The sequence below is a fragment of the Rana temporaria genome, chromosome 2, assembly GCF_905171775.1.
Source record: "Rana temporaria chromosome 2, aRanTem1.1, whole genome shotgun sequence".
Classification (NCBI taxonomy): Eukaryota; Metazoa; Chordata; class Amphibia; order Anura; family Ranidae; genus Rana; species Rana temporaria.
The window spans coordinates 517,491,087-517,512,011 of NC_053490.1; the positions used below are offsets into that span (position 1 = coordinate 517,491,087).

The 20,925-nt window shown below is 40.2% G+C and overlaps 1 protein-coding gene across 1 annotated transcript in view; it reads right to left on the minus strand.

Moving 5' to 3' along the window:
• Nucleotides 1-18,666, minus strand: part of LOC120928375 (integumentary mucin C.1-like) — a 66,382-nt gene extending 47,716 nt beyond the window's left edge. Inside the window, exons 1-4 of the mRNA XM_040339473.1 lie at nt 18,612-18,666; nt 18,220-18,477; nt 12,828-12,971; nt 365-508 (exon numbers count right to left, since the gene is read on the minus strand). Coding sequence (XP_040195407.1) covers nt 365-508; nt 12,828-12,971; nt 18,220-18,477; nt 18,612-18,666 — 601 coding nt within the window. The remainder of the gene's footprint in view (nt 1-364; nt 509-12,827; nt 12,972-18,219; nt 18,478-18,611) is intronic.
• Nucleotides 18,667-20,925: the final 2,259 nt, after the last annotated feature.

Genomic DNA, 20,925 nt, shown 5'->3' on the forward strand with positions numbered 1-20,925 from the left:
GCTTTATTTAGCAATAAGGAGGATCTGATTTTTCTCTGCTGCATTTCAGTAACCCCCTCCCCAGTGACTGGGCAGTAGAAGGAGAAGCAGCAGACTAATGAGATTATCTCTCTGTCATTCTGTACACTTCTTCTATCAACATGTTCCTCATTAGCACATTTAGCATATATGACTGGCTCTTTAGGTTGCTTCTTTCTCTCCCATTCTGAGCGCTGCTACATAGGGGATTGTAAGATGCTAATACCAAGCCGATTTCATGCACTTACACTGTTTTATTGTAGAGACATGCAGAAACTGTTGGCACTATAAAAATAGCGTATTATAATAATGTCAGTGGAAATTGTAGCATAGGAAAAGCCCTTACTGTAGTCGTTGGAGCGGAAGCACCATTTGACCCCGCGAATAGATGAGTCAAAGCAGCATCCTCTGGAACGGCATTCTTCAGAACTAATTCCTGCATATCCGCACTCTATTCTGTCACCCGGTATCACCGAGCACTGAGCCTTATCTAAGAAGAAAAATTGAAAAATATTATTTTTGAAATAGTAATTAATAATTTTTACAGGCTGCACATGTTGGTGCCGATGAGAAACTATGAGGAAATTTTCCTCCAAATGTGTGACTTAAAGAATTAATACACTTTAAGCCTCTTTGTCCAGACCTAAACTATCCCACCCTCACTCAGATGAGATCCATGAGAGCGCATTTAAGAAGGTGCTTACATGGTAGAATGTTTTTGCATTTTTGTAAGTTTACCTTTAAGTCTTGGCTGGTGCATGTAGGGAGTTGATATATTTTGTGACATGGCTTCCCCTGTATGTGTGTCACTTCCCATTTAGTAGGGCAGGGAAACATACAGGGGAACCAACCTAGTCTGGGGCCATCCATAGTGGGAGCTGTGCAGAGAGGACGGTGTACTCTGTAATCTGTTTCACTGCCTGCATGACCCTCCAACGGGACCCATTACCTAGAGCAGCCTCAGCAATGGACTTTCCTAAGTTTCTAACTTTTCTGGTAGGAACATCTCCACAGAACAGCGCAGTACAGCCAAACGCACTGCCAAAAATATGCACAGCCCTTCAGGTGTATTATGTTTTATGCAGACATGCATATGAAGTAGACATGTGCATGCGTTTTCATCCGAATGCATTTTCGTCCGAATTTCAAGGATTTTCGCATTCGTTTTAACAAACGACAATGAATGTGCAGAATCCAAATTCCAAAAGATCCGACATAAAAAAATGCTTTATTTTCGTTTTGTTGTGAAAACAGTTTGATATAGAAAGAAGATTTGACATGTTGGTGACAATAGTGATCTGTGTCTATCGAATGTGCCTAACCTAACTCTATTAGTCCAAGATTATTCGAAAAGATTCGACATTATAGAGACATGAAGATTCGACGAAGCAGCTAAAAACATACGATCGCCACGAGCGGACATTAATGGTCAAATGCTCCGCCCATAGGCTATAGAAGAATTCTATTGTTGGCTGACTAGTAATAATAATTAAGAAATATAATTATTACTAGTCATACAACATTAGAATTCTACTATAGCTTGTGGACCGAGCATTCGACCGGAAATGTATGATTGTGGCGTTGTACAGTTTAGCTGCTTCGTTGAATCTTCTTAGAACATTCGACAGACACCATTAGCCTTCAATTGACAGATTCGACCTTACTTCGGATTTTCAAACGAATGCATTTTTTAACTAAACGAAAATAAATAAAACCGATTTTGGGAGTAACTAAATACATATATATCTTTTGGTCTTTGACACATATAGATAAGGGGAGATTTCTACAGACGGGGTATTATTAAAAGAATTGTATTTCAGAATAAGCTACAGAAACAAGAAGGCTTAAGTCCTACTGTATTAAGTATGTTAAATTATGTTTTCTTTCAAATATCTTAACAATGTATCTGTACTAGTTAACATTATATAAACCCATTTATGCATATATATAGATTATTATGAAAAAGTTGCAAACATGGTATTATATTAGTGTGAAAGTATTAGAAACTGTTTTGCTTAGGGTTAAATTCCAATGACTTCAGTTACAAAGAATTGAACAAACCATTAGCTAATTATGAATGAATGAATGAATGAATGACTTGTATAGCGCAACTCATGCAAACTGAATCGCCTCTGGGCGCTTTTTCCAGCCAGAGTCTGCTTGGCTGGTGCGGTCATTTTGCCCCGTAGGATTGTGACACGCTAGGGACACACATTCATACATATATATACTGGGCCAATTTGGACAAGATCCAATTATACCTACCAGCATGTCTTTGGATAAACTATCTCAACACATAAAGTTAAGAAGCGCCAGGTTGGCTGAGGATATTGATACGTGACTGTCAAACACTGGACTGCTAAGCTAGGAGTTAAAAGGTCATGTCAATCACATTAGAGGTAATTTCTTATACAATACTGCCCCTAGTGGTGAAAATAGTTAATTATTCAAATGGCGTTGTTCTTGTTTGTCAAGGTAACATATAAACTCCATCGTCATATGATGTCATCAATTACATAGTAATGAGACACACACCCACTTTTGGAGTAAGATAAACGTAGCAACTGATATAGCAGGAGGGAGGCTGAGAATTACGAAGAGATCTCTCTCGGGCGACTCTAAGATCTGAGGAGGAAGAGATGCCAGGCTGAAGGAAAACGATCTCTTGATCTCTTGCTATCTTTCGGACTGAAATAGGAGATCTTCACACTCAAACATGTAGGCTTTGGAAGGAGTCCTGTAGGACTCATCAACATCACCTCACGGGGAACTTCTCAAACAGACAACTCTTAAAAAGACCTGGTAAAGTATTAATCTTTTTAATGTATACCTTTTTGGTAATTGAATTGTTTTTGCATACACATTGCTAAAACCATTTAAATATTTGGCAGAGCAAATTGAAATTGTATTATTTTTAACTGCAGTATGAAATAATTATATTCCAAAAATTAAGAGACATATACTGTACAATTTTGTTTGTCTTTAAAAAGCTAAAAGCCAACATTTGTACAATGGTTTTGTCATGATATGTTTAAAATAAATTCACTATAATTTAACAGAATCCTCGATTGTATTGTCAAGCTGTGTGCATAATATGACATTTTGTCTATGCACATTTAAGAGAGTAAGAAGAAGGTCTGTTTGTTTTGAGAAGAGATCACACCGCAGTTAAGGTACACATAGTTGGTTACTAGTCCGTCAGTAGGAGTCACGGAAGCCATTTAAGAGTTACCAAGTTTTAAATATACAAGTATCATTCTAGAATTAAAATGTGATAGTTTGTAATAGAGCTTGTATAGAAATGTGAATTATCTTTATAACCATTTATCTTTGGAAAAAAATGGGTGGTCTAGTTAAAGGGCCCTATTAGCCACCCACCGTTGTGCTTATGGGAGTGATACCTAGCTGCTGTTTAAAGTAAATCAGTGAAAAGATATATAAAATGATAATACTCCCTCAAGAGTGTCAGCAAATTAAAACAGCGCTAACTGAATATATGTGCATATTCTACTAAACATCAACAGTGTCATAAACAATATATAATTAAAGGTGAAAATTACTATTGACAGTATTATGACTATATTCATGAAAACACCCGTGACATTAAAGAAACGTGAATTAGGAGCACTGGAAGTGCAAAAAAAGTCTATGTGAAAAATCAAAAAATGGTCAAACATAAAGAGTTCATATAGTAAGGGATCCTGCGATCTTCAAGAACTTTCACCACACCAGACAGTGATCAGTGATTCCTTCCCCATCAAAATTGACACTCACCAGACCAATATGCCTCACACTCGCGTGTTTTGGCAAATAAGCTTTTAAATCTAGATCTTTCCAGTTGGCGAGGATATTTTTTCGGTATAAATTCCAAAAACTCCACATATATTGTAGGAAGAAAGGAAGCCAGGGGAGGACCTATCCTGGAGAGGGCCATGCAAGAGGCTGGTATCTTGGGAGAAGGCCTGGAAACTTCATTGAAGGATGCACCATACACTGAGAGGCTTGACGGTGTCACCTGTCGGGACTAAAGTTTTACCAAAGCTAAGCTGGAGAGACCTTGGTGCTGAATCCTGTGGCAGAGGATTCTGGACCAAATGTGTCTCCTAATGAAGGAAGGTCTGTGGCAGAGACTGTACTTTATACCTTGCGCCGTCCCGGCTGCTAGGCCAGTGAGAGGGACCTATCCAGGTGAGCAAAACCCACTCTGGCTAGAGTGGCGATGAGAACTGTTTGCTGGAAGCAGGAGTGTTTCCTATTTGTGACTATACACCTTAACCTACCTACCCTTCCACCCCCTTTACTTCTTTTCTACTAAAGTTCTGCAAATAAATCCCAGAAAAGAAGTACATTGTGTGGACATTGAAATTCTTCAGAATCTCTTTTCACCTTGGACAGCGAGAAGATAGAGGTAACGTGCCACCCAAAATTACTCAGCAGCTCTTCCAGGGTAGTGCTACATGTGGCTTAAAGAATAAGTTAGTGGCATCCTCTGAGATAGGTTCTAACATAGGTAAATTTAGCTCTTGCGCACTGCAATCAATGTAGATGTGATTGTTGTGGTCTTTTCTGTTAGTCGGTGACCATATGGAAAGCTACCTGAGGGAGATTCAGGCAAATTGTATTCACTGAGAGGATTCGCTCTATTATCTTCGTTCCTGAGCAAAGGGCCTGTGGCAGAGGTTCCACTCCTTTTTTTTAAATTCAATACTTTTTTTTTTATTGTTTCCATACATATATAGCAGAGAAAGAAAAAATACAAATCCATATTCTATATTCAGTGCATTATATGTGAATACAAAAAATTAATTGCATAGGTTAAAAATTTCCTTCAATCCCATTCCCACCCCTCCCTCCCTCATATCTTACTTTTAAAGTGCATACACGTTTTTTGGTTCTGTTTCTTTCCTTAGATTATTCTTTACCTAACTTTCCCTGATTAAAGTGAGCGGCCTATTTTACATAACCAGTGCTCCCATATTGCATTAAATTTTTTGAGGTTACCCCTTCTAATCCATGTTCCCCTTTCCTTCCCAATTGTGCTGTTCATTACGTTAAACCATTCCTCTACTGTGGGTGGATTTTGTGCTTGCCATTTTAGTGCGATCAATTTCCTCGCCTGAAACAGGCATCTTATAACTGCTACTAATATATCCCTCTGCCCCATTCTCTCTTCAATGCATCCTAATAGACAAACCCTGGCTTCAAGTTCCAGAGTAGTTCCAAAGGTTGCATTTATAATGTCCAGAATCTTAGCCCAATATCTATGCAGTTTTGGGCATTTCCACATCATGTGGATGAGATCCCCTGTATTTTGACATCTAGGACATTTGTCATCTGACTTCCATCCAAATCCATATAATTTCTTGGGGGTATAGTAGACCCTGTGGAGGAGAAACAAATGAGAAACCCATTGTGAGGGGGCTAATGAAACCACTGTCCCTAGTTCCAGTATCCTGTCCCATTGGTCATTTGTTATGAGTCCAATATCCTCCTCCCACCTCTGTTTCTTCTTGCTCAGCTTCTCTTTTCCTATTAACTGATCGCTGATCCGTTCGTACAATTCTGATATAAGACCTTTCAAGACCCCCGTCTTGATTAGTCTTTGGAAATGCGTGAGCTTTTGCCATCTTACCGGCTGTAATTTAAATTGGGCTTGTAATGCGTGTCTAACCTGCAAATAGGCAAAAAACATAGAATTTGGGATGCCATATTCCCGACTTAACTCTGAGAAGGGTTTTAATGTGCAGTCTGTATAGAGTTGTGCCACTCTGGTTATCCCACGTTTATCCCATTCTTTTAATTTTCCCATGGCCAAAATTTCTTTTAAGTTATTATTTTCCCATAATGGGGAGTATTCTGTTAATCCTTTATAGCCCAAGGCAAGTTTTCCCACTTGCCATATTCTTACCATCATCTTTACTGTTGGACTTTTTACCGAGAAAGAGTTGGCCTCTAAGGTCTCTATTACCGATCTATGAGGAGACCCTCTTAGTATCATTTTCCCACTTGCATTACCTCCCCCCTCTATGCTACACCCCCCCAAATGCTGCAGCTGCGCCGCCAAAAAATAGCTATACGGATGCGGGACCGATAGCCCTCCTCTGTCTGTTGGCAGCTGCAGTGTTCGGAGACTGATCCTTGCCTTTCCCTTTTTCCAGATTAGGGTCCTAAAGAGGGTCTCTATCTTTTTAAACCATCGGTTATCAATCCACACTGGGGAGTTGTGAAGTATATACAGCAATTGTGGCATCCAGATCATTTTAATAAGGTTGCTACGTCCGGCCACCGACAGTGGCAAGTGTCCCCATACATCCGCTTTGCGTTTAAGTTTGCCCAAAAGTGGCACTAAATTATTATTTATAAATTGTTCTGGGTTACGTGTTACCACGATGCCCAAATACTCCATCTTCTCCCCAATTTTTAATTGCGGGATTCCTATCCCATCCATATTGCTTACCGGATCCACTGGTAAGAGTGTTGATTTTTCCCAGTTTATCACTAGGCCCGAGAATCGTCCAAAGGCTTCTACTGTTTGAACTGCAGTTTTAAGGGAGGTTGTAGAGTTGCCCAAGAAAAGGAGGATATCGTCCGCATATAGCGCGACTTTTTCCTCCTCTGCTCCTCTCTGGAACCCCTGTATTTCCTGTCTAGCTCTAATAGCAGTTGCCAAGGGCTCAATTGCCAAGGCGAAAAGGAGAGGGGACAATGGACATCCCTGTCTCGTTCCCCTCTCCAATTCAAACGACTGTGAAACTTCATTATTTATTTTTATTTTAGCCTTTGGGGAATTATACAGTAGCTTTATCCATTTAATAAAGGATGGACCAAACCCAAACCTCTCCAGAGTGTACCAGAGATAGTCCCACTCCAGACTATCAAAGGCCTTGGTGGCATCTAATGATAGGATAGATCTATCTCCCGCATTCTCCGTCGGGGTCTGTAGGTTTAGGTACAGCCTTCTTATGTTTATACTTGTGGACCGGTTTGGAATAAATCCAGACTGGTCTGGGTGTATTAATTTCTGAATAAATTTGTTTATTCTCGTTGCCAGTACCTTAGCCAAGATTTTTACATCTGAGCAGAGCAAAGATATCGGTCTATAAGATGATGTATCTAGTTGGTCATTTCCTTCCTTCTGGAGCACTATAATAATTGCTTCTAGCATTGAAGTGGGTAGCCTTCCTCCTTCTATCGCCCAATTCAGCGTTTTTAGCAATTCCGGGAGCAGCACCTCACCATATTGCTTATAAATCTCTGCTGGTAGGCCATCCGGCCCTGGGGACTTTTGATTAGACAGTCCTTTAACTGCCTGTTGTAATTCCAGTAATGTAATTGGGGATTCCATAGCATTTCTATCCTCCTCTGATAGAACTGGGGTTCCTATTTCTCTAAAGAATTCTTCCATTTGCACTTTAGCTTCCCCCTTTTTTGATCTATATAGCTCTTTATAATATACTGCAAACGTGTCCACTATTACCGATGTTTCAGATGATATCCCACCTCCTACCGTCCTAACTGCGGGAATGTTAGAGGGCGCCGTATTAGTTTTCGCTAGGAGGGCCAGAGTATGGCCCACACTTTCCCCTTCAGAGAAAGCGCTCTGCTCCTGGAATAGGCGCTTATTTTCAACTTTCTTGTTGATCACCAGCTTATATTCCTGTTGCTTCTCCAACCATAACCGTTGTTTAGTCAATGTTGGATTTTCCACATATTGCTTTTCTGCCTCTAGAACCTCTCCCCTGATTTTCTCCTCCCATTCCCTAGAGTTCCTCTTAATCTTAGTTACCTGCTGGATCAATATACCCCTAAGGAACGCCTTTAGGGCATCCCACACCACTCCCTCTGGTGCTGTCCCTGTGTTGAAATCCAGGAATTCCCTTAATTTGATACTAATTTCTTCTGATTTCCCTATCACTTCTAGCCAGAAGGGACTTATTTTCCAATTACTTGGAGGACGTTTTTTCCCTGTACTCAGTGACAGCACCAGAGGAGAGTGATCAGAAACCCCTCTTGGGTAGTAGGATATCTTACTAACTGCCTGTAGACTTGCACAATTTCCCAGGGCCATGTCTATTCTTGATAATGTAGAATATGTACTTGAAAAGCAGGAGTACTGCCGCATATCTGGATATTTCACCCTCCAAATATCCCACCACCCTACCTCTTTCAAAAATTGACTTAGATGCCCTTCTTCTTCCCCTGGGCTCTGTGTCCCCGGTGGAAATCTATCCATTGTTCTATTTAACACGTTGTTTAAGTCTCCAACCACTAATACCGGAATATTTACCTTGTTTACCACAAATTCTGTTAATTTATACAAAACCTCCATCTTAAAGGGAGGAGGTATATAGATATTCGCCAATACATATGGTACCTTTTCTATCAAACAGTGCAAAAAAATATAGCGACCCAGTTCATCTATTCTAGACTCTATACATGCAAATGATACGCCTGTTTTTACCATTATGCTCACTCCTCTAGAGTAAGAAGAGTGGACAGAATGGTACTGGCTTTGATATTTTTTTTATTGACCAATTTTAACTTTGTTTCTTTAGTCAAGTGGGTCTCTTGAATACATATTACTTCCACCCCATACCCCTCCAGAGTAGTGAAAATTGCGGCTTTTTTCACAGGGTCCCCCATCCCCCGCACATTCCAGGAGCCTATATTTATCATTTTAGGTCTCATACCCATCCAGGCATATCAAACAGAAAAAAGCCCTTAACATCATATATAAGAGAAAAAAAGAAAAGGAAGAAAGAAAAAAGAAAATTTGTATACAATTTTTGAATATACCTAGGGAAAAAAAGCATTTAAATGTACCTTCAAGTACATTTCCTTCTCTTGTGCTTAATAAGTGATACGTGATACCTGTGCTTTGATATAATTTTGCCCCCCCCCCTCCCCCCTCCCCCCTTGCCTATCTAGGCCAACCCTTAGGGCTATACCTGTGACCTCTTCCTTCCATCCTTCCCTTACATTACCCTTATCACCCATATCTGTCGTGGTCCCGCGCGAACACCTCCCCAGTACCCGCTCCAAAAAAAAAAAAAAATTGTGTATACATATATATACATATATATACATATATACATACATGCACACATATATATAAAAAGAGAAAAGTGTGTATATATATAATAAAAAAAAAAAAAAAATTAAATTCCCCCTCTCCTCCCACAAATAGTGGGTTTCTTATTTCTTATTTAATGTGCACACATATTAACGTGTGAATATAAATATATATTCCTTTTCGTCCCCCCCCAGCTTCCCCCTACCCCATTATATGTCTATCCATATCCTAACTTCTATTTTTAGTGTTAATTTTTAATATGTGTTTAAAGTGCATTTGCTTTTCTATTCCTTTCCTCCTTGGTATTTCAAAAAATAATTCCTTCTTATTCCAAAACCCCCCCCCCCCCAAAAAAAAAAAAAAAATAATCCCCAACCCCCCCCCACAAAAAAAAAAAAAAAAAAAAAAAAAACCCAACCGCATCCCCCTCCCCCAAAAAAATAAAAAATAAATAAATAACATAAAAAAAAAAAAAAAATTAAACCCTGAACCCCCCCCCTCCCCCTCATTACATTCCCAATTTATAACCCTTATTCAGTCTACTCCATGATATCCAGTCAATCAGCTCATAGTTTCCTGTGCTTTATTCTGTTCCAGCCACTGTGCTGCTTTTCCTGGTGTATCGAAAAATTATTCTTAGACGTGCTGGATACAATAGCGCATATTTGATTTTGTTCTTTAACAGGTTACGTTTAATAGGCGTAAACTCCGCCCTACGTTTACTAAGTTCTGGTGAAAAATCTGGGAATAATGAGATCCTTGAACCATTGTAGAATATGTCTCCTTTTTCTCTTGCTTTTTGTAATGCTGCTGTTTTATCAGTAAAATTAAGAAACTTCAAGAGTAGGGGCCGAGGATGTCCATCCCTGAGGTGTGCTCTGAACGGGACTCTATGGGCCCTTTCTATTGCAAAAAGTGGTGAAAAGGCATCTTCCCCAAAAGTTTCTCCGAACCATTTCTCAAAGAACCCTATGGGGTCAGTACCCTCACTGTGTTCCGGGAGACCCACCACCCGAATATTGTTTCTACGTAACCTGTTTTCGATTTCATCAAGTTTAAATGCCTGCCATCCATTTTGTTCCTTTAATTCTTGCATCTGTTGTTTTAATGTATGCACCTCATCCTCTACTTGGCTCACTCTCTCTTCCACTGATGTTACCCTTTGTACAGTCTTTTGCAGTTCCTGGCCTATTATCACTAATTCTCCCTTTATTTCTTTTATCTGATCGGTCAAGTTATTCAGTGACCCCCTACATGCGTTTATGGCGCTTAATATCTCCTTCAATGTTGGCTCTTCCTCCCGCCTGGGGTCATCTACTGTATTTGCTGAGGAGACTTCTACAAAAGTTTTTGCTGATGCCATTGCACCCCCCCCTTGGGGCTCCACCACCAGGTTTTTTTTTATTTTGGGAACTGATGAGCCTTGCCCACCACTTTTCCTATCTGTTGCTGTCCCTATTTGATTTTTAACCTGTGTTTGTGGGTGCTGAGCCGCTTTTCCAGGTGACTTTACCAAAGTATGTGAAGACTGTTCCAATTTAGCTGCCGCCACCGCTGCAGCCACCTGCGCTGCTTTCTCCTTATCCTTAGCCGCACGTGTAATTTGAGGGCATCCACTCTCCTGGTTAGACTGTCCCTTTTTTGTGGTTGCTGCCATTCTTCAGAGAGATAGGGTAAAAAAAAAGGAAAAGAACGTTTTTCCTTCCCCCTCTTTTTTTAATAGTGTTCCTGGTATACCAATCCACTCAAAAATAATCACCAACGGTCGCCAGTCCATGCTCAGTGTACCCTCAAACAAAATACTTTAGTGGCTCTTATTTTAGGCTGTTTCTACTACTGCTACTGTGCTTACACAAGTTCCCTCCAGTCCTGTGCACTGTTGCCTGCTACTTCATGTAGCTTTTTTGAGAGCCATCAACAGGAGAGGGAAAAAAAAAACGAGAGAGGCATAAGTATCAGCTCAGCAATAGCGCTAGCATTCCATCGACATTTCAGTTCCAATAGCATTTATTTTACAATCCGTTACTCACGTGACCTGTCCGAGGAGAAAAAGTCCCAGTGTCCTGGAGTATTTATATTGAATCTCATAGGGACAGAGCAGAGCGGGGGAGAAATCTGGATTTCAATACCTTTGTGCTTTCAATAAAAAGTACTTTTATAAACTGAAGCCAAAAATAAGAAAGATCAGGCAAATATTTCAACAGCTGTGTCTTTTTTTTTTTCTTCCTCCACTCAGAGCACAAAGCACACTATCAGCGCTCAGCTGGTTCAACAAAATACTGTGAGAAGAGGGGACATGCACAGCTACTCCCTGGCTGTACACTCACTCCTCCGTCCAGATAAGCTATGCTGTGCTGTGCAGTGTAGGATCTCTGCTATTGTTAGTGAGATGAAAGAGTCTCTGTGCAGAGGGGGGGGGGGAGACTAGTACGGAGCTGCTAGAGTCACCTGATCTCCCATACAGACAGGATTCCCCTCAGCTGGGTTCTGACGGCTCCACGGCTCCTCGGCTCCACGATGTCAACAGCTGCTGCTGTAGGAAGGCATTGGAGTAGGTAAGATTTTTAGCCGTCCACTGTGCTATCCTGTGTGGTGTAGGATGCATGCTGCTCGGGCATTGAAAGGAGGATTCCCATGCAAAGGGGGAGGGGGGGGGGGGCTGGAGCGAGGCAGCTCGAGCTCACACGGACATCTCACTCCTCACACACTCACACCTTGCACATCCGGTCACGCCCCTCCTATACTGGTCTTCCGAGGTTCCACTCCTAATTGCAATTTCACAGAGCCAAGTCAGTGGCAGAGACGTGTTTCTTCTCAGAAGTTCTAAGTGATACTCTGGCTGCCAGGTCGGTGTGAGAGGCCTGTCCAGGTACACTTTACCCACTCCGGCTGGAGTGGCGACGTGAGTTAAAGACCCATTGGAGGCAGGACTGATTCCGTTTATCTATAGGCCTAAATCTGCAAATTCTCCTTTCACCAACCTATCTCTGTCCACCTCAAGTTGACTGTTTGCCATGTTGGGTAAGTAAATAAAGCACAGAAAATGACACCCTGCTGTTTGGACATTCCTTTACTCCATCATCATCCCTAGACACATCACAGAGGTAACATAATCATGCTGTCCCAACCTAACCAGCGGCTCCTGAGGGGGTAGCGCTACACCCCCTTGACCGGACCTAAACAATCCCACCTTTGCTAAGATTAGATCCAAAAAACATGGACACCAGAGTTGGTTTACATTCAGCAATGACAGGTTCCCTATTCTGGCCGCACATGCACATTACAAGCTTCTATGGATCCATCTTCTGGCTTGGACATAGGCAAGCTCCATAGAGGTAGTGCTGAATTGTGCACAGCTCTGCCCCATGTACAGCTTTATTTAGCAATAAGGAGGATCTGATTTTTCTCTGCTGCATTTCAGTAACCCCCTCCCCAGTGACTGGGCAGTAGAAGGAGAAGCAGCAGACTAATGAGATTATCTCTCTGTCATTCTGTACACTTCTTCTATCAACATGTTCCTCATTAGCACATTTAGCATATATGACTGGCTCTTTAGGTTGCTTCTTTCTCTCCCATTCTGAGCGCTGCTACATAGGGGATTGTAAGATGCTAATACCAAGCCGATTTCATGCACTTACACTGTTTTATTGTAGAGACATGCAGAAACTGTTGGCACTATAAAAATAGCGTATTATAATAATGTCAGTGGAAATTGTAGCATAGGAAAAGCCCTTACTGTAGTCGTTGGAGCGGAAGCACCATTTGACCCCGCGAATAGATGAGTCAAAGCAGCATCCTCTGGAACGGCATTCTTCAGAACTAATTCCTGCATATCCGCACTCTATTCTGTCACCCGGTATCACCGAGCACTGAGCCTTATCTAAGAAGAAAAATTTAAAAATATTATTTTTGAAATAGTAATTAATAATTTTTACAGGCTGCACATGTTGGTGCCGATGAGAAACTATGAGGAAATTTTCCTCCAAATGTGTGACTTAAAGAATTAATACACTTTAAGCCTCTTTGTCCAGACCTAAACTATCCCACCCTCACTCAGATGAGATCCATGAGAGCGCATTTAAGAAGGTGCTTACATGGTAGAATGTTTTTGCATTTTTCGTAAGTTTACCTTTAAGTCTTGGCTGGTGCATGTAGGGAGTTGATATATTTTGTGACATGGCTTCCCCTGTATGTGTGTCACTTCCCATTTAGTAGGGCAGGGAAACATACAGGGGAACCAACCTAGTCTGGGGCCATCCATAGTGGGAGCTGTGCAGAGAGGACGGTGTACTCTGTAATCTGTTTCACTGCCTGCATGACCCTCCAACGGGACCCATTACCTAGAGCAGCCTCAGCAATGGACTTTCCTAAGTTTCTAACTTTTCTGGTAGGAACATCACCACAGAACAGCACAGTACAGCCAAACGCACTGCCAAAAATATGCACAGCCCTTCAGGTGTATTATGTTTTATGCAGACATGCATGTGAAGTAGACATGTGCATGCGTTTTCATCCGAATGCATTTTCGTCCGAATTTCGAGGATTTTCACATTCGTTTTAACAAACGACAATGAATGTGCAGAATCCAAATTCCAAAAGATCCGACATAAAAAAATGCTTTATTTTCGTTTTGTTGTGAAAACAGTTTGATATAGAAAGAAGATTTGACATGTTGGTGACAATAGTGATCTGTGTCTATCGAATGTGCCTAACCTAACTCTATTAGTCCAAGATTATTCGAAAAGATTCGACATTATAGAGACATGAAGATTCGACGAAGCAGCTAAAAACATACGATCGCCACGAGCGGACATTAATGGTCAAATGCTCCGCCCATAGGCTATAGAAGAATTCTATTGTTGGCTGACTAGTAATAATAATTAAGAAATATAATTATTACTAGTCATACAACATTAGAATTCTACTATAGCTTGTGGACCGAGCATTCGACCGGAAATGTATGATTGTGGCGTTGTACAGTTTAGCTGCTAACTAAATACATATATGTTTTGGTCTTTGACACATATAGATAAGGGGAGATTTCTACAGATGGGGTATTATTAAAAGAATTGTATTTCAGAATAAGCTACAGAAACAAGAAGGCTTAAGTCCTACTGTATTAAGTATGTTAAATTATGTTTTCTTTCAAATATCTTAACAATGTATCTGTACTAGTTAACATTATATAAACCCATTTATGCATATATATAGATTATTATGAAAAAGTTGCAAACATGGTATTATATTAGTGTGAAAGTATTAGAAACTGTTTTGCTTAGGGTTAAATTCCAATGACTTCAGTTACAAAGAATTGAACAAACCATTAGCTAATTATGAATGAATGAATGAATGACTTGTATAGCGCAACTCATGCAAACTGAATCGCCTCTGGGCGCTTTTTCCAGCCAGAGTCTGCTTGGCTGGTGTGGTCATTTTGCCCCGTAGGATTGTGACACGCTAGGGACACACATTCATACATATATATACTGGGCCAATTTGGACAAGATCCAATTATACCTACCAGCATGTCTTTGGATAAACTATCTCAACACATAAAGTTAAGAAGCGCCAGGTTGGCTGAGGATATTGATACGTGACTGTCAAACACTGGATAATTAATTGTGTTTTGCTAAGCTAGGAGTTAAAAGGTCATGTCAATCACATTAGAGGTAATTTCTTATACAATACTGCCCCTAGTGGTGAAAATAGTTAATTATTCAAATGGCGTTGTTCTTGTTTGTCAAGGTAACATATAAACTCCATCGTCATATGATGTCATCAATTACATAGTAATGAGACACACACCCACTTTTGGAGTAAGATAAACGTAGCAACTGATATAGCAGGAGGGAGGCTGAGAATTACGAAGAGATCTCTCTCGGGCGACTCTAAGATCTGAGGAGGAAGAGATGCCAGGCTGAAGGAAAACGATCTCTTGATCTCTTGCTATCTTTCGGACTGAAATAGGAGATCTTCACACTCAAACATGTAGGCTTTGGAAGGAGTCCTGTAGGACTCATCAACATCACCTCACGGGGAACTTCTCAAACAGACAACTCTTAAAAAGACCTGGTAAAGTATTAATCTTTTTAATGTATACCTTTTTGGTAATTGAATTGTTTTTGCATACACATTGCTAAAACCATTTAAATATTTGGCAGAGCAAATTGGAATTGTATTATTTTTAACTGCAGTATGAAATAATTATATTCCAAAAATTAAGAGACATATACTGTACAATTTTGTTTGTCTTTAAAAAGCTAAAAGCCAATATTTGTACAATGGTTTTGTCATGATATGTTTAAAATAAATTCACTCTAAATTTAACAGAATCCTCGATTGTATTGTCAAGCTGTGTGCATAATATGACATTTTGTCTGTGCACATTTAAGAGAGTAAGAAGAAGGTCTGTTTGTTTTGAGAAGAGATCACACCGCAGTTAAGGTACACATAGTTGGTTACTAGTCCGTGGAGTCACGGAAGCCATTTAAGAGTTACCAAGTTTTAAATATACAAGTATCATTCTAGAATTAAAATGTGATAGTTTGTAATAGAGCTTGTATAGAAATGTGAATTATCTTTATAACCATTTATCTTTGGAAAAAAATTGGTGGTCTAGTTAAAGGGCCCTATTAGCCACCCACCGTTGTGCTTATGGGAGTGATACCTAGCTGCTGTTTAAAGTAAATCAGTGAAAAGATATATAAAATGATAATACTCCCTCAAGAGTGTCAGCAAATTAAAACAGCGCTAACTGAATATATGTGCATATTCTACTAAACATCAACAGTGTCATAAACAATATATAATTAAAGGTGAAAATTACTATTGACAGTATTATGACTATATTCATGAAAACACCCGTGACATTAAAGAAACGTGAATAAGAAGCACTGGAAGTGCAAAAAAAGTCTATGTGAAAAATAAAAAAATGGTCAAAAATAAAGAGTTCATATAGTAAGGGATCCTGCGATCTTCAAGAACTTTCACCACACCAGACAGTGATCAGTGATTCCTTCCCCATCAAAATTGACACTCACCAGACCAATATGCCTCACACTCGCGTGTTTTGGCAAATAAGCTTTTAAATCTAGATCTTTCCAGTTGGCGAGGATATTTTTTCGGTATAAATTCCAAAAACTCCACATATATTGTAGGAAGAAAGGAAGCCAGGGGAGGACCTATCCTGGAGAGGGCCATGCAAGAGGCTGGTATCTTGGGAGAAGGCCTGGAAACTTCATTGAAGGATGCACCATACACTGAGAGGCTTGACGGTGTCACCTGTCGGGACTAAAGTTTTACCAAAGCTAAGCTGGAGAGACCTTGGTGCTGAATCCTGTGGCAGAGGATTCTGGACCAAATGTGTCTCCTAATGAAGGAAGGTCTGTGGCAGAGACTGTACTTTATTCCTTGCGCCGTCCCGGCTGCTAGGCCAGTGAGAGGGACCTATCCAGGTGAGCAAAACCCACTCTGGCTAGAGTGGCGATGAGAACTGTTTGCTGGAAGCAGGAGTGTTTCCTATTTGTGACTATACACCTAAACCTACCTACCCTTCCACCCCCTTTACTTCTTTTCTACTAAAGTTCTGCAAATAAATCCCAGAAGTACATTGTGTGGACATTGAAATTCTTCAGACTCTCTTTTCACCTTGGACAGCGAGAAGATAGAGGTAACGTGCCACCCAAAATTACTCAGCAGCTCTTCCGGGGTAGTGCTACATGTGGCTTAAAGAATAAGTTAGTGGCATCCTCTGAGATAGGTTCTAAGTTAGGTAAATTTAGCTCTTGCGCACTGCAATCAATGTAGATGTGATTGTTGTGGTCTTTTCTGTTAGTCGGTGACCATATGGAAAGCTACCTGAGGGAGATTCAGGCAAATTGTATTCACTGAGAGGATTCGCTCTATTATCTTCGTTCCTGAGCAAAGGGCCTGTGGCAGAGGTTCCACTCCTAATTGCAATTTCACAGAGCCAAGTCAGTGGCAGAGACTTGTTTCTTCTCAGAAGTTCTAAGTGATACTCTGGCTGCCAGGTCGGTGTGAGAGGCCTGTCCAGGTACACTTTACCCACTCCGGCTGGAGTGGCGACGTGAGTTAAAGACCCATTGGAGGCAGGACTGATTCCGTTTATCTATAGGCCTAAATCTGCAAATTCTCCTTTCACCAACCTATCTCAAGTTGACTGTTTGCCATGTTGGGCAAGTAAATAAAGCACAGAAAATGACACCCTGCTGTTTGGACATTCCTTTACTCCATCATCATCCCTAGACACATCACAGAGGTAACATAATCATGCTGTCCCAATCTAACCAGCGGCTCCTGAGGGGGTAGCGCTACACCCCCTTGACCGTACCTAAACAATCCCACCTTTACTAAGATTAGATCCAAAAAATATGGACACCAGAGTTGGTTTACATTCAGCAATGACAGGTTCCCTCTTCTGGCCGCACATGCACATTACAAGCTTCTATGGATCCATCTTCTGGCTTGGACATAGGCAAGCTCCATAGAGGTAGTGCTGAATTGTGCAGGCGTGACCAAGAAAGGGAGCCTTTCACTGTTGAATGTAAACAAACAATGGAGGTCGCAGCTATTGGGTCATGGTAAGTATGGTAGGATCCTTTAGGTCAGGGGAGAATCATAAGAATAAGTGCACTTATTCTTGAAGTCTGATGCCCAGGCAGTTAAATAAACTATTTTATTTGTCAAAGGTTTTGGATGTCTGTCCATCCAGTCCCAAGATCTACACAGCTCTGCCCCATGTACAGCTTTATTTAGCAATAAGGAGGATCTGATTTTTCTCTGCTGCATTTCAGTAACCCCCTCCCCAGTGACTGGGCAGTAGAAGGAGAAGCAGCAGACTAATGAGATTATCTCTCTGTCATTCTGTACACTTCTTCTATCAACATGTTCCTCATTAGCACATTTAGCATATATGACTGGCTCTTTAGGTTGCTTCTTTCTCTCCCATTCTGAGCGCTGCTACATAGGGGATTGTAAGATGCTAATACCAAGCCGATTTCATGCACTTACACTGTTTTATTGTAGAGACATGCAGAAACTGTTGGCACTATAAAAATAGCGTATTATAATAATGTCAGTGGAAATTGTAGCATAGGAAAAGCCCTTACTGTAGTCGTTGGAGCGGAAGCACCATTTGACCCCGCGAATAGATGAGTCAAAGCAGCATCCTCTGGAACGGCATTCTTCAGAACTAATTCCTGCATATCCGCACTCTATTCTGTCACCCGGTATCACCGAGCACTGAGCCTTATCTAAGAAGAAAAATTGAAAAATATTATTTTTGAAATAGTAATTAATAATTTTTACAGGCTGCACATGTTGGTGCCGATGAGGAACTATGAGGAAATTTTCCTCCAAATGTGTGACTTAAAGAATTAATACACTTTAAGCCTCTTTGTCCAGACCTAAACTATCCCACCCTCACTCAGATGAGATCCATGAGAGCGCATTTAAGAAGGTGCTTACATGGTAGAATGTTTTTGCATTTTTGCAAGTTTACCTATAAGTCTTGGCTGGTGCATGTAGGGAGTTGATATTGTGACATGGCTTCCCATTTAGTAGGGCAGGGGAACATACAGGGGAACCAACCTAGTCTGGGGCCATCCATAGTGGGAGCTGTGCAGAGAGGACGGTGTACTCTGTAATCTGTTTCACTGCCTGCATGACCCTCCAATGGGACCCATTACCTAGAGCAGCCTCAGCAATGGACTTTCCTAAGTTTCTAACTTTTCTGGTAGGAACATCACCACAGAACAGCACAGTACAGCCAAACGCACTGCCAAAAATATGCACAGCCCTTCAGGTGTATTATGTTTTATGCAGACATGCATGTGAAGTAGACATGTGCATGCGTTTTCATCCGAATGCATTTTCGTCCGAATTTCGAGGATTTTCGCATTCGTTTTAACAAACGACAATGAATGTGCAGAATCCAAATTCCAAAAGATCCGACATAAAAAAATGCTTTATTTTCGTTTTGTTGTGAAAACAGTTTGATATAGAAAGAAGATTTGACATGTTGGTGACAATAGTGATCTGTGTCTATCGAATGTGCCTAACCTAACTCTATTAGTCCAAGATTATTCGAAAAGATTCGACATTATAGAGACATGAAGATTCGACGAAGCAGCTAAAAACATACGATCGCCACGAGCGGACATTAATGGTCAAATGCTCCGCCCATAGGCTATAGAAGAATTCTATTGTTGGCTGACTAGTAATAATAATTAAGAAATATAATTATTACTAGTCATACAACATTAGAATTCTACTATAGCTTGTGGACCGAGCATTCGACCGGAAATGTATGATTGTGGAGTTGTATAGTTTAGCTGCTTCGTCGAATCTTCTTAGAACATTCGACAGACACCATTAGCCTTCATTTGACAGATTCGACCTTAATTCGGATTTTCAAACGAATGCATTTTTTAACTAAACGAACATAAATAAAACCGATTTTGGGAGTAACTAAATACATATATATCTTTTGGTCTTTGACACATATAGATAAGGGGAGATTTCTACAGATGGGGTATTATTAAAAGAATTGTATTTCAGAATAAGCTACAGAAACAAGAAGGCTTAAGTCCTACTGTATTAAGTATGTTAAATTATGTTTTCTTTCAAATATCTTAACAATGTATCTGTACTAGTTAACATTATATAAACCCATTTATGCATATATATAGATTATTATGAAAAAGTTGCAAACATGGTATTATATTAGTGTGAAAGTATTAGAAACTGTTTTGCTTAGGGTTAAATTCCAATGACTTCAGTTACAAAGAATTGAACAAACCATTAGCTAATTATGAATGAATGAATGAATGACTTGTATAGCGCAACTCATGCAAACTGAATCGCCTCTGGGCGCTTTTTCCAGCCAGAGTCTGCTTGGCTGGTGCGGTCATTTTGCCCCGTAGGATTGTGACACGCTAGGGACACACATTCATACATATATATACTGGGCCAATTTGGACAAGATCCAATTATACCTACCAGCATGTCTTTGGATAAACTATCTCAACACATAAAGTTAAGAAGCGCCAGGTTGGCTGAGGATATTGATACGTGACTGTCAAACACTGGATAATTAATTGTGTTTTGCTAAGCTAGGAGTTAAAAGGTCATGTCAATCACATTAGAGGTAATTTCTTATACAATACTGCCCCTAGTGGTGAAAATAGTTAATTATTCAAATGGCGTTGTTCTTGTTTGTCAAGATAACATATAAACTCCATCGTCATATGATGTCATCAATTACATAGTAATGAGACACACACCCACTTTTGGAGTAAGATAAACGTAGCAACTGATATAGCAGGAGGGAGGCTGAGAATTACGAAGAGATCTCTCTCGGGCAACTCTAAGATCTGAGGAGGAAGAGATGCCAGGCTGAAGGAAAAAGATCTCGTGATCTCTTGCTATCTTTCGGACTGAAAGAGGAGATCTTCAAACTCAAACATGTAGGCTTTGGAAGGAGTCCTGTAGGATTCATCATCATCACCTCATGGGGAACGTCTCAAACAGACAACTCTTAAAAAAACCTGGTAAAGTATTAATCTTTTTAATGTATACCTTTTTGGTAATTGAATTGTTTTTGCATACACATTGCTAAAATCATTTAAATATTTGGCAGAGCAAATTGGAATTGTATTATTTTTAACTGCAGTATGAAATAATTATATTCCAAAAATTAAGAGACATATACTGTACAATTTAGTTTGTCTATAAAAAGCTAAAAGCCAACATTTGTACAATGGTTTGGTCATGATATGTTTAAAATAAATTCACTCTAAATTTAACAGAATCCT